At 40.0% G+C, this 12953-nt stretch overlaps 1 protein-coding gene across 3 annotated transcripts in view; it reads left to right on the top strand.

The window, feature by feature from the left end:
* The window catches only part of hspa12a (heat shock protein 12A), a 55310-nt gene that overhangs the window by 23610 nt on the left and 18747 nt on the right, over positions 1-12953 (top strand). For 2 of the 3 annotated variants that reach the window (XM_008306807.1, XM_008306805.1), the window contains exons 2-6: positions 436-512; positions 1120-1247; positions 7928-8114; positions 9875-9979; positions 10152-10268. In XM_008306807.1, the coding sequence (XP_008305029.1) occupies positions 436-512; positions 1120-1247; positions 7928-8114; positions 9875-9979; positions 10152-10268 (614 nt within the window). The remainder of the gene's footprint in view (positions 1-435; positions 513-1119; positions 1248-7927; positions 8115-9874; positions 9980-10151; positions 10269-12953) is intronic. The other variant, XM_008306806.1, reaches the window with a different exon arrangement.

Here is a 12953-nt window from a genome sequence, read left to right as displayed (position 1 = left end):
TTAATCAAAACTAAGGTCTGTGTCATCTCTAAATTACTATGAATAAGCATAAGATGTAAATATGTGAATCTGTAAGTTTGAAAGTGTTTTTTTTTTTTTGCATTGCATCTTTCAAAAACCTATTTTTAGTGCAACTGTATGCAAGCTATATATTTTAATTGGGAAAGAGTCCTTTGATTTAGGCTTTGTAATGCTTGCTAATGAGACACTGAATAGATGTTTGTAAAATCAAATGGAAATGCAAACAAAACATCAATTTCAGAAATGAGTCACACTAAAAAAAACACCTGATGTTGTAAAATGTTTGTCGAATATAATGTAACATTTGTACGAATGTTGTAGGAAGTAGCAAGGATTGTAAACAAACGAATGAAAGAAGAGTTTGAGGTGCAGTGGGATTGTGACATAAAGATCTTTGTCTGTCTTACTCTACAGATGCAATGGCCAATCCTTCTCCAGCAAAGAGCATGGGTGACCCTGGAATTACCCCTCTGTCTCCTTCACACACTCAGGTAACTCACTCCTCCTGTACACATGTACTTGTATCTGTACCTACTATTACTCCACTACATGTATGACCTGCTGACAGGAAAGGTTTCACCACAGCTTGCATTCATTTTGCTAATCTTCCAACAAAATATTTTTGTCCCCTACACTTTGACCTCTACAACATGCGTCTTTGACAATCACTTTATACTTAATCCGTGCTGTGCACAAGGAGCATTTTCCTTCCATTGTGATGTAAAGACACAGTGTGTGGTCTGCCTGCCCTGCACTCTTTTTTTCAGCTATTCATTGTTTTCGCTTCCTCGCTTGCGTAATTTACATAACAGTGTTAGAGGTCCAGAGCGGGAGGACCAGATTGGATCACTCCAGAAACAAACAGTGACAGAGTGTAGAGCACAAAGTACAAGAGGAAAATACTTCCTGGATCTGGATTTTAAGAATACCCTGCAGACCTACCAATTATAGACATCAGTGTATCCTGTGAAATTTATTTGCTTTTTAAAAATGTCATTGATGTTGAGCCACAGTTTTGAACTGTTGTATGTGACAGTCTCATTACACACCAACACATGTCCTAACCCTGTCCTGCTGTGTGTTCTTTTCTCTGTACAGCAGAATGACACAGACCAGGTACCATCAGGGCCGTCCTTTGTGGTGGTGGTAGCCATTGATTTTGGCACTACATCCAGCGGTTATGCTTACGCCTTCACTAAGGAGCCAGAGTGCATTCACACGATGAGGTAGGCCAGCACTGCAATGCAGACGCTCGCTCAGGAAAAGTGTGGGGGTGGGCTGGAGCCACACCAACACCGTGTTGCTGTGCTGATAGTGGTCTACTTGCTTTGAACACATAAAAATAGACACCTCAAATATGCAAAGTGAAATGAGCCAGCAGTCATTCAAATTATTTAAAAATACCAAATTAAGTGTAAGTGGTACAAACCTAATCCCAAAGGATCCTTACCCTTCACAAAACACTGCTGTCCAAACAGGAAGTTCTCCCTAGAACTCATTTTAGAATCTGATTTTGCCAGTAGGAACACTGATTTGACTTGAGTTCCTCAAAAGGTTCTTGTGTTCGAAATGCCTTCTTTTGATGGTTTGCGGTTCCTGAATAGCTTTACTTACACTACTACATTTGCTTTGTTTTCTTGTGCAGATTTTCTGAACAGCAGAACACAAAGCTCAGTGCAGTGACTTTGTTTTACTCAAGTGTGAAATTTTTGACTTGACTTCATCTTGGCTACAAATAGGCAGAACAGACAACCTTCTATAGCCATTTAGGAGAGAATCAGCAATGCTAATAAGGCCAGCTTGTATTCATGTGTTCATTGCAACAGATGAGCAAGTCATCACTGTGTGTGTGTGTGTGTGTGTGTGTGTGTGTGTGTGTGTGTGTGTGTGTGTAATAAATTAAAACTGGACCTGTATGTTTTCTAATGCTTTTTGCATTGAACATGTTGTGCACGATAATGATACATGATGGTGTAGCTGTTGGAAATCCTGGGAGATTTTTATAAAAACATGGCGGTGAATGGTCAGAAAAATGTTCTGTTGCATCATGTGTGAGTGTTTTGAAACTGAAGATGGTCTCAGCTCAGAGAGCAGCAGCCTTACCAAGAACTGTGAGTTCATATGAGATGTGGCAAAGTACCAGTGCAGCAGCTCAGTGAAAACAGTCATGTCTTAGGACAACTATCGCCAGAATCTATCAGGTGACTGCAGGTTAAAATCTTCAATTTAGGTAAGGAATAGTTAATCGTTTTTGGAAATAGGATTATTTTCCTTTGTTCAGAGAATGTGATCAGAAGATTGGTATTTGTCGTATTTGTGTGCAGTACAGAGCTGGAGCACGGTGCTTGTTCGTCTACCTTAGCGTCAGGACTGGAAACAGAGGCGAAAGCTAGCATGGCTCAGTCCAGTGTTCAACAGTACACCAAGACCTCTAGAGTTTCTAGTTTTTTATTAGCAGAAAGCATGAATATCCCTCAAAATAAATTATCAAGCAAATTATTTGGTGTTGTTTTAGCATCAGGCACTGGAACTATCAACAATTCCAGCTGACAAGCCACCCAGGTAATGTCATTATCTACTGATGTTTGCTGGTTGCAATGATGATACCAAATATAAGCAACTTCTACACATGCACTGAATCCATTAATCTGATAGCGTCTGAACATTTCAGCTTCATGTCTGATTGAGCACACAGACTCACTCACTTTTTCTCAACAGTCACAACAGCACTCTTACTTGGTTGGACCGAGTAACACGTCTGTATCACTTCAGCACGGAACAATCCTGAACTGCATGAAGTCACATTATCAAATAGGATGACGCAAGTGACCCACTTTGAGTTGTGTGAAGTGATTTGGGGAAGGCTTTTCAGGCATTTCAGCGCCAATATTGGTCTGAAAACATCACTGAGAGCACCAGACACAGTTTGCTGCCAAGATTACAGAACACCTTTCTCGTTGCCTTTGTTCTAATGTGATGAAGACAGAATGTGTAAACGTTCGGATCAATAAGACTCAGCGGCAATTAATGAATTGCAGGTTTTGAAAAATTGTCAACAGGAGCGGAAGTTCAGCTTGGTGCTTCAAGCTGCGTGTAGGAGTATTTCCAGAGTTTATTAAAAGCCTGCAGCATCAGACAGCACTAGGATCCACATGAATCTCTCCAAAACGAGAGAGTTGTGTGCATTTACACATTTATGTCAAACAACAGTGGTAATTTCATGATTTATTTATTTTTTATCATTATAAATGAACCACAAAATGGACGCAGGATTGATCAGGTCACACTGTGTCCTTCTCAGTTCAGTCATTTGGTACTTAGCAGGTGTTTTCCAGGTTCATCCCTGAACTAAAGCACAGCTGTCATGATATATATATATTTGTATTATTGATAAAACAGTATTCAGATTAATATCACACATAGACAGAACTTTCAGTGTTTCTGAAATTATGAAGAATCAAGGCTGTTCATTATTTGATCAGTTATTTAGTCTTTTGTTTATTAGTACATTATTATGTATTCTGCACCACATGATGTACTGTCCAGGGTTGCATGTATGATACATCCGGTACTGTGGGTTTCTGTCACTGTAGTGAGTATGTCTGCGTGAAACTGTGAGGAAGAATAATGTGAAAGTAACTTATGTCTAAACGACAAAAAGGCCGTCATTTTACGAGACTGATTAAGCAACAGTGTTACATATCTCATGTCTGAAAAGGGCTTTAGTTAGTATAAGTGCACTTCTGAGCCTGTTTAGGGTCTTGTCTAATGTGCAGCCTGTGACAAAAGGTTTGTATTCATTGTAATACATCCAGATCAAATATTTGAGCACAGAAATGTGAGGATGAAAAGATTATAGAAATAGATTTAGTTTTAATGTGGAAGAAGCAGACACAGTTCATATAAAAACTGTACATGTGATAGTTTGATCCCGCTTTTTATTCGTGTTGCATACTTTAGAATAACTTATATTAGATTGTACTGAAATAGAAATAGTGTTAGTTTGAGACTGAGTTTTAATTGAGGTCTTCCACTCTCTGTCTAGTGGGGACAGTCAGCACGTGAAAGAAGCTCGGCTCCAACTCTGAAAGTCCCATGACCTCCCAGGTCAGCCTAGTGCTGGGCACCACAGGGGTTCACGGCTTCTAGCCCACCACAGGCTGACAGGTGGTTCAGTTCACCAGCTCATGTGTGATTTTTCACATTCTTGGCATTGCTTTGTAATGCTGCAGTACAAGGATCATTAGTGCAGCAGTGTGCAGCATTATGGGTGCTGCATGTCCAAGAAGCATCCACATGAAGGGTCCTAGGACATTGCATTGTAACCATAGACTGTATAAAAGATGGACGTAGCAACCGGCCCTGAAAAGTGAGGCCAAGCCGGAAGTGTCAAAAACCTGCAGTATCACTACGTCCGCTAGTTGCTGGCTCCAAAAAGCCCTGGCTCTCATCGACTTGAATTGGAAAAGAAGTGATCACAGATCACGAAATACCGCATTCCTACAGCTCAGGATTTTTTTCTTATTAGTTTTCATAGTCAAATCCAGAGATCAGGTGGCCAATCTGAAAATAAATCAATACTGAATTTTGAAAAAATCGTCAAAATTTTGTGGGGCAAGGGGCGTGGCTGGCTTGATTGACAGTCGGCAGCGACGATACAGACGAAGCCAGCAGAAGTTGGTAAATGTGGGCGAGCAGAGAGGGCCCGCCTCTCAATCCGTCTGACCAATCACTGCTCCTATGGCTCCGCCCCCCAAATCCAAGATGTCAACCAGGAAGTAGCAAAACCCTGGCTTCAGTTTCTCAGTGCACAAACCAACGGGTGACGTCACGGTCGCTACGTCCATCTTTTATACAGTCTATGATTGTATTGAGATGGTAAATAATATTCACTTCACCAGTCAGTGGTTTTACTGCTGTGAATGATCATTGCACACATTCAGTGTTCAGTGAGTGTATCCTGATGTTGTGGACCCAGCATCACTACATATGTGCACCAGTGTCAGGTTACAGAGCAACAGAACAGCGTAACTTCCTTTTTAATTAGTATGTTCACAGTCTTTTTCCTGCCATTGTAATTACACAGTTGTGAATAGCGACAAATATTATAGGTATTGTCTGGAATTGTACAGATCAGATTAGATTAGATTTAAAGCACAAGTACTTTATGAACAACATGTAGTTTTATAGCTTTGTGCTAAAACATACGATGTCAGCCAAGTCTGTTATTAAAAGTAATTAAATGCTACAATTAAACAGATTTAGTTTTATAATGAACTGCACACAATTTACAACCCATATCTCATATCTAGCTCTGCACATGTATAGTGTTCTTTAATAGAGATTTTAGATAACTTGCTTGTATTACATTCTTTAAAGAAATTTAGCTCACAACTGTGCCTTTCTGTTTAGTTTGGTGTGTGTATATTAATGAGAACAATCGGAATCTCCAGTAATGAGAAGAAGCAGTAGCATAAGAAGTCTGATATCTGGAGTTGTTAGATGTTGTATATATAAAAACACACCCACCCGACAAGAAAAGTATCACAGTGGGTTGACTATGATGGCCTGGTTCACAATCTCCTCTGAGCTGTTGATGAAGCGATCTTCTAAAACTCTGGGAAGCGTTGATGTGGCTCTAATTTGAGCTGTGGCAACCCTCATGAGAACCAGTTTTATCACTGGGTTTAATGGTTTCATTTTTTGTAGTTTACAAAATTCAAAGTGTGTTATCCCATACTTCTTGTGCCCTCAGTTTTGCAATTTTTTTTTATTATTCTACATTGGAGACAATAGTTAAAATCAATAAACTCCTTGTCCAAAGTTTTTGACTGCTAATGTAGTTTTACATCTGTTTGCCGGCGCAGGGACCTGATTGTGGCAGACCAGCCACTAAAAACATTCTGAGGTGCAGAAAACATTTTGGAGACAGAAGTTAGCCCATGTTTCAATGTTCAGGGTGGTGTGAGGCCAGTAAGGACAGGCTTCTTGCTGGTGCTCCGACTTAAAAGGACATAACTCATGTTAATCTCACGAAGACCAGAACCAATATGGTGTCGGTCCCACTATACAGCCATCACCTGTCTGTCACACTCATCTACAAACATATTTAAAAGATCAGACTCAGTTCTGATCTCCAGTTTGTAGATGTAGTTGGGGTAAAGATGTGAGTACCGAGTAGATCAGGGGTGGGCAATCCTGGTCCTTGAGGGCCACAGTCCTGCATGTTTTAGATGTGTCCCTCTTCCAACACACCTGATTCAAATGATCAGGATCGTTATCAGGCTTCTGCAGAGCTTGATGATGAGCTGATCATGTGAATCAGGTGTGTTGGAAGAGGGACACATCTAAACCATGCAGGACTGTGGCCCTCGAGGACCAGGATTGCCCACCCCTGGAGTAGATGCTGGTCTCTTGGTATAAATACACAAGTATATTTGCGTGTATATTCTTGGCTACAGTGAGTATTTCTGGCATGGTAACAAAGAAATATGTCATTGTGCAACAGTGTGGCTGAGTTGTTTGTTTTTAGAGAAGAATGGAGCTCTGTGGTACAGACAGCTATGATACATCAGACTTTTATTCACACACAGTACTCGTTAGTAAGATGCTTTCATTGTTGGTTTAGGTCTTATCATGAGACAGTAAGTAACAATTATAATACCAACCTTCTCCTTTAAAACTGCTGTCACTCTGGTTTGGGCTGACTTGTATTTGCTGTCTACTGTTAAATTCTTTGATATATTTTTGATCAATTTTATATGAAGCTAATTCTCTGTCCTTTGAGATATGGTTGTTTTTGGGGTGGTAGTAAGCTGACAGGACCAACTGGTTGTCTTTTAACATTAAGACAATCGGTAAAGCAAGACTGCAAAGCTTTTGAATGAAGAAATACACACTTAATAGGTCAGTTCAGTACACTGAGGGGGGTTGGTTTAATATGACCATTGCCTTGTGTTGGTTGTATGCAAGAAATTTTAAATAGATATTGCTGTGTAACAGACATTTTTTTCTTTTATTTTTTTGCCTTTATTTAGAGCAGTAGAGGTAGACAGGAAAGAATGGGGAGAGACCTGCAGCAAAAGGTCATGAGCGGGAGTCAAACCAGAACTGACGTTTTTCATCCATGTTAATACACAACTGCTATGGCTGCTGTATGACACAGTAATCATGCAGTAATTCTCATATTTTCTTACTTTGAAAATGTGCCTTGTACAGATGACCAGATACAGTTTACATGTTCATAGTTTTTAGGAAGTATATCTTACGTAATCATGACATTTATTGAACAGAAAGGAAAAAAAACCTGCAACAAACACAGAGCAGGGATAGTGGTAAAATCAATGGATCATAGTTTTTCTCTCACTCTTACAAAAGGTTCAAAAATGTGCAATAAACATCACAAGCGGTCATAACAATAGCAGCAAAAAAGCATCCTCCTAGTTGGTATGTCACATTTTAAGAGGTCCCAACAGTCTCATATTAGCTTAAAGCTTTTCCATCCAGTTTTTCCCAAATCTCCCAAATTAGTTCTCTTCACATCAGGTGTTCATTCTGAGATGGCCTGCATAATTCCATTATACACTTCTCCCAAGGAACAGAGATAACACTAATAATAGCTGTCCTCCATTTGTCCAGAAATACTGTGGTGGCTTAATTAGCCAAGGGGCTAAGTTCACATGTCTTTACTCAGAGAACTGAAGGCCTAATTTAATAGAATATTCACAAATGAATGGTACAAGCTGCATGAAAAGTCCTGAGAGTGGTTCTTAAATTGGATTTTAGAAACATTTGCATTTGACATTTGCAAGGTGCTAACGGCTTCAAAAGTCACTATTTGATCAATGCAAAAGCAGAAATCCAGATTTATTTTACATTTACTGACGACTGCCTTGTCTCTTTCTAGGCGCTGGGAGGGTGGAGACCCTGGTGTGTCCAATCAGAAGACTCCAACCACCATTTTACTGACCCCAGACAGAAAGTTCCACAGTTTCGGCTATGCGGCTCGTGACTTCTACCATGACCTGGACCCCAGCGAGTCCAAACACTGGCTCTACTTAGAAAAATTCAAAATGAAGCTTCATACAACTGCAGTAAGGATACAGACATACTCCATACACATCATATACGATCAGTGATTACATTGCAGCTCTCCAGGGCACTCGTCTAGCAATCAGCATAATACGGGCACACTCCATCCTCATCACTCACTGACTTTCTCACCTTGGCTGGTGTGATGTATTGTGTTGCTGCTGGGTGAGCCCGTGCTGATGCTGCAGCACACTGCTGACTTTGTCTGTTTCTAGACATTTCTACCAGTAGCTGTTGGCTCAGGGCTCTTTTCTGCCAACAATTCATTATAGGACATGTGCATTACAGATTGACTGATGTGTCTTTTTTCTTTCTTCTTTTTTTTTTAGGGCAGATATCGATTTTGGTAATTGACAAAAGCTAACATACATTAAAGGTTATTTATCTACAGCATGTAATAGCAGGGAACATGTCTTTCATATAGGTTTGTTTATTTATAAGGATTACTGTGACTAAATGTGTACGTATAAATGTTATATATTAACAGGATGTGATAAAAGGATCATTCCTAAGAATTACTATGACTGAATATTTACAATAGAAATAGGAGTGATGATGTTTGAGCATCATGTGATGCTACGATGCTCTTCTGTTTACTGTGAGATCAATTGATTGAGATCAATACGTTTGTCTCTTGCAGCTCTGTATGCTGTTCTCCTCTTTGCTTATTCTTTCTCTGTTCTGTCACATTTATTGCCCACTAAGGTCCAAATCTTAAATCATTATTTATTATTGTTGTCCCGACATTGTTTCAACGTTATCGTGTGGCTGCCTCCTATCTTAGCTGCTAGCCATTAGCGTAGCCTTAGCCACTGTGAAAGCAGCTAATGTCCTGATTTGTATAGATGGCTGTGCTTCTTGTTCAGTTTCTGCTCGAGGGATGTGCTTGTCAGTTAGAGCAAAGTGTTGAAGTTAATCTGACTTTTCAAAGATGTTACAGTGCTCTAGATTAGCCGTAGACTACGAGGCACAACAAACCTCATAGTGATAGCTGTAGCCTCACACCACTGGCAAAATAACTTCCAGCTGCAACACTTGTTAACACCTTTCAGTTAATTATTGGGGCCTTTTCTGTTTAACAGACACACTAGGAATGCTTGCCTGTCAGCATAAAAAAGTAAGGAGTAACGGGGTCATTGTGGCTCCTTGGGGAATACAGTTTATCAGCAAATTCCATGACAGTTGCACTACAGCGCTAATGACCAAAATGCTTTTGGGATTTGTTATCAATAAAAAAGATGTAAAATAACTCAAGGATTTTCCTAAAGTTTGATAATGGAGTGAAACGAAAGGTCAGAGGTCAGAGAACCCTATTAACAAATCATTCTCTGGTGACCATGAATTTTATGATGGTCTGGTCCTGGGTTTGACTCTTGGCCTGGGCTCTTTCTGTGAGGAGTTTGCATGGTCTCCCTGTGCCTGCATCCACAGAAATGGTCAGGTTACTTGGTGATTCTAAATTGGCCGTAGGTGTCAATCTATCTCTGTGATAGACCGGCGACTTTTGTCCTAAATCAGCTGATAGGGATAGGATAGGTTCCACAGAGGATAAAGCGATGTGTAGGTAATGGATGGATGGACAAGTCAATTAAAGTGTTGGATCAATGCTTTAAACGATGGCCCTCACTGTCTATCACAAAGATTGTGTTCAAAATGTAACTGTAAATCTAGACCTCAGATATATTATTTGCACAATGAATAAATCCATGTACTGTTCTTCTTTCATGCAACGTCACCTCTGATATCTTCTCCTTCCAATCAGAATCTGTCCATTGACACTGACCTCCACGCAGCCAATGGGAGGCGAGTTAAAGCCCTGGACATCTTTGCATATGCGTTGGCCTTCTTTAAAGAGCAAGCACTAAAGGTAATGAACATTTTCTGTTTTCTTCGACTGTTGCGTTTTCCTTTTGGTTGTTATTGATTAATGTAGTTAATCACAATCGCATATGATAACAATCACTTTTTCTGAATTAAAAAAAATTTGATTATGATGGTCAGAGCTCACAGTGTGATACGTTTAAATGTTTCATCTGCAGGAGCTTAGTGATCAGACGGGCGGCGAGTTTGACAACAATGATGTAAGATGGGTGATCACAGTTCCTGCCATCTGGAAAATGCCTGCAAAGCAGTTCATGAGGGAAGCTGCCTATAAGGTAGACTGAGAAGGTTCATTCACATTTGTACACACATTTTTTTTTTCACATTCCAGTTTACATCTCTACTCCTCAAACAACGAGTTTGCAGATGACTGATTCCAAAACTTCATGAAAAGGAAGGCAGGCTCTAGTTTGGGATGTTCGTGACTGAAGAACCTTCACTGTTTTTAGACAGCAGAATACTCAGGGTGCCGTTGCTGCAGCGTCACACAGTAAACAAGGCTCATACTTAACTGCCAGATGCACACATACAGTGACCTACAGTCTGTTAGAGGACACAGGGAGAGAGTTAGTCATCAATACAGACACAAAGAAAAGAAGGTGAGGAAAGACAATAAACCCTCCATACTGAAGTTAACCTTCAGACCAACAGCTTAATGCATCTTATACTTTTTAAACAAGTGATTTTACAAATGTAAATCCATTCTGCAGGCCCTTAATAATTTGTAGGGAAGTGTCCAAATATCTGTTTTGGTTGATTGTGCAAAGCAATGCAGCCACCTGTTATGCTTTCTGCTTAAAATACACTGGTGGAAAATTGAGTAGGCATTTCAGAGGCAAGGAGAGCTGGTTTATGCGTTATCATATCTTTTCAGTGAGAAGTCACCCCAGCAGCAAATCACATACCTGTACCAGAACCAGCTCAAACCTGTGTCAAGGCCAGAGCTATAAAAAGGATGAATTCCTTTCAGTGTGTATAGTATCTCTGCATCATATCTACTACATTTCTGTGAGCAAATCTGTAAATACACGCATAAACAATGACGAGATTCTTGAAGTGATTCTAATCAAAATCTGACTGGAGGTCACATTTCAACAGAAATTATGTGATTACTCTTTGAATTCTACTAAATGATACAAGCGTTTCCTTCTTTTCTTCCTTAAATGCAGGAAAGGTATATCAGATGTAACGATTTCTTTTAGAGACATTGAGTGCAGACACTTTATTGTTTTTTTTACCCCCTTAGCCGAGCTAGGGTGTCTATTTTGTCTTGGTTTCAATACATTTTGGGTATGTCATTATATGTATGATCTTTACAAGTGTACGTGTAAGTGTATTATTAATTATCTGTCAGGGGAGATAAACTGAAAAGGGCAGCTCAAACCTGTTTTGATGTTTCTTATTTATTCGTGCCAGAGATTAGTGTAGTGTATACCCATACTAGAGAAGTACTGCAGGGCTCAGATGAGAAGATTTCTAATTCTGTGATATCCTACAGTAGAATTTCTATGTACTCTATCAAAGAGTACATTAGTGGTAGTAAACACTGGTACTTCACACTCTGCCCCTGACTGTCACTTTTGAGTTAGTGGAGTCCTAACTGCTCTGAATCAGCACACAGAGTTGTCTCTTAAGTCAAAGCAAAGTTTTACTTGCAGCAAGGAGCCAACATGGACAGTACAGATTCTGGACAAGTGACTGACTAAAAGCATGAAGCATTGGTTCTTATATACAGACAGTGAACAGAAATCAGAAGATAGTCTCCTGCAAATGGCTGTGATTAGGCATGGTGTTTTGATTACCCGCTAAGGACATCTTGTCCTTATGTCACACTCACAAGGTTCAATAGAGGCAATGGATAGTTACAGCATTAACTCATAGACTTTTCACAAAGATCATTGGATCATAACGCAGAATTTTTTTACCAATAATGTTCAGGCACTAATCCATTAGGACACAATATACAGTATGTACACAAAGAATAAAGGTCTCGCATCTGCTTATATGTGGCTGGTCTGCTTGGTTATGTTTGAGTGCAAATCGAGCCAGAAACAGCCACAGAACACTGTGTGTATGTCTGTGTTCTATGTGAGAGGTAATGTGTCCATTTGTGTAGCAAAGCAACGTGTACTCTGTAGTCCAGTATGTATGTTGTAGTATGAATGGAGCCACATGCACATCAGCAGTAGATTTCAATACAACTTGAGCTTGATACTTCTTGAGCTGTGATTCGAAACTGGTTCAGATTCTTGTTTCCCTGCTGTCTTCCCCAATGATATCATCCTTTTCCCCTCGTCGTCATCTCCCTGGTGTGTGTATGCCCAAAGATGAGAAGAGGAGGGGGCATGTAGATGAGGGCAGGAACAGTGAAAGGAGGAGGGCTTTTAGCTGTTATCTGCAGTGGTTTGGGGCAGGGTGGAGGCAAGAGCTGACAGAGAGCGAGAGGATGTGATTAAAACTCAGAGATAAAGAGAATGAGAGCAGGAGGAAGCTGGGCGTCTACAGTGACTCAGCATGAGGCAGTGGGACGCATTTGATTGGCTGTTGGGAGGGAGAGGGAGGGAGAAAACAAGTAACCAGCTCTGTATTTCTTGTCTGGCTCCTGCTTTCAAACAATAAAAGCAGTTTGGACCTATTCTAAGCAAAGCTCCCTGTTTGAAAGATACACTGTTCAAGGAGTCTATAAATACAGTAAGGAGGGTAGATGAAGCTGAAACGTATTCTGAAAAACAATAAACCTGTGTGACGTACAGTGCTATTTATAGCAGCTGTAATTTTCTGCAGGAGTCTGTGGGTCCAAATGAAACCTCATTCCTGACCAGCAGCTCTTAATCAGATCATCATCCCATTTAACAATTATATAGTTACTACAAATTTATTAGAAAACCTTGCTGATTACTGTGGTGTAATGGTACATGTATTTTTCATGAACCATTTGGTATGTAAGCTGTGTGATCCAA

This window comes from Stegastes partitus, unplaced genomic scaffold, assembly GCF_000690725.1.
Source record: "Stegastes partitus isolate 25-593 unplaced genomic scaffold, Stegastes_partitus-1.0.2 Scaffold47, whole genome shotgun sequence".
NCBI classification, from domain to species: domain Eukaryota; kingdom Metazoa; phylum Chordata; class Actinopteri; family Pomacentridae; genus Stegastes; species Stegastes partitus.
The sequence above is the reverse complement of the archived record's forward strand: the minus strand, read 5'-3'. Positions and strand labels throughout refer to the sequence as shown.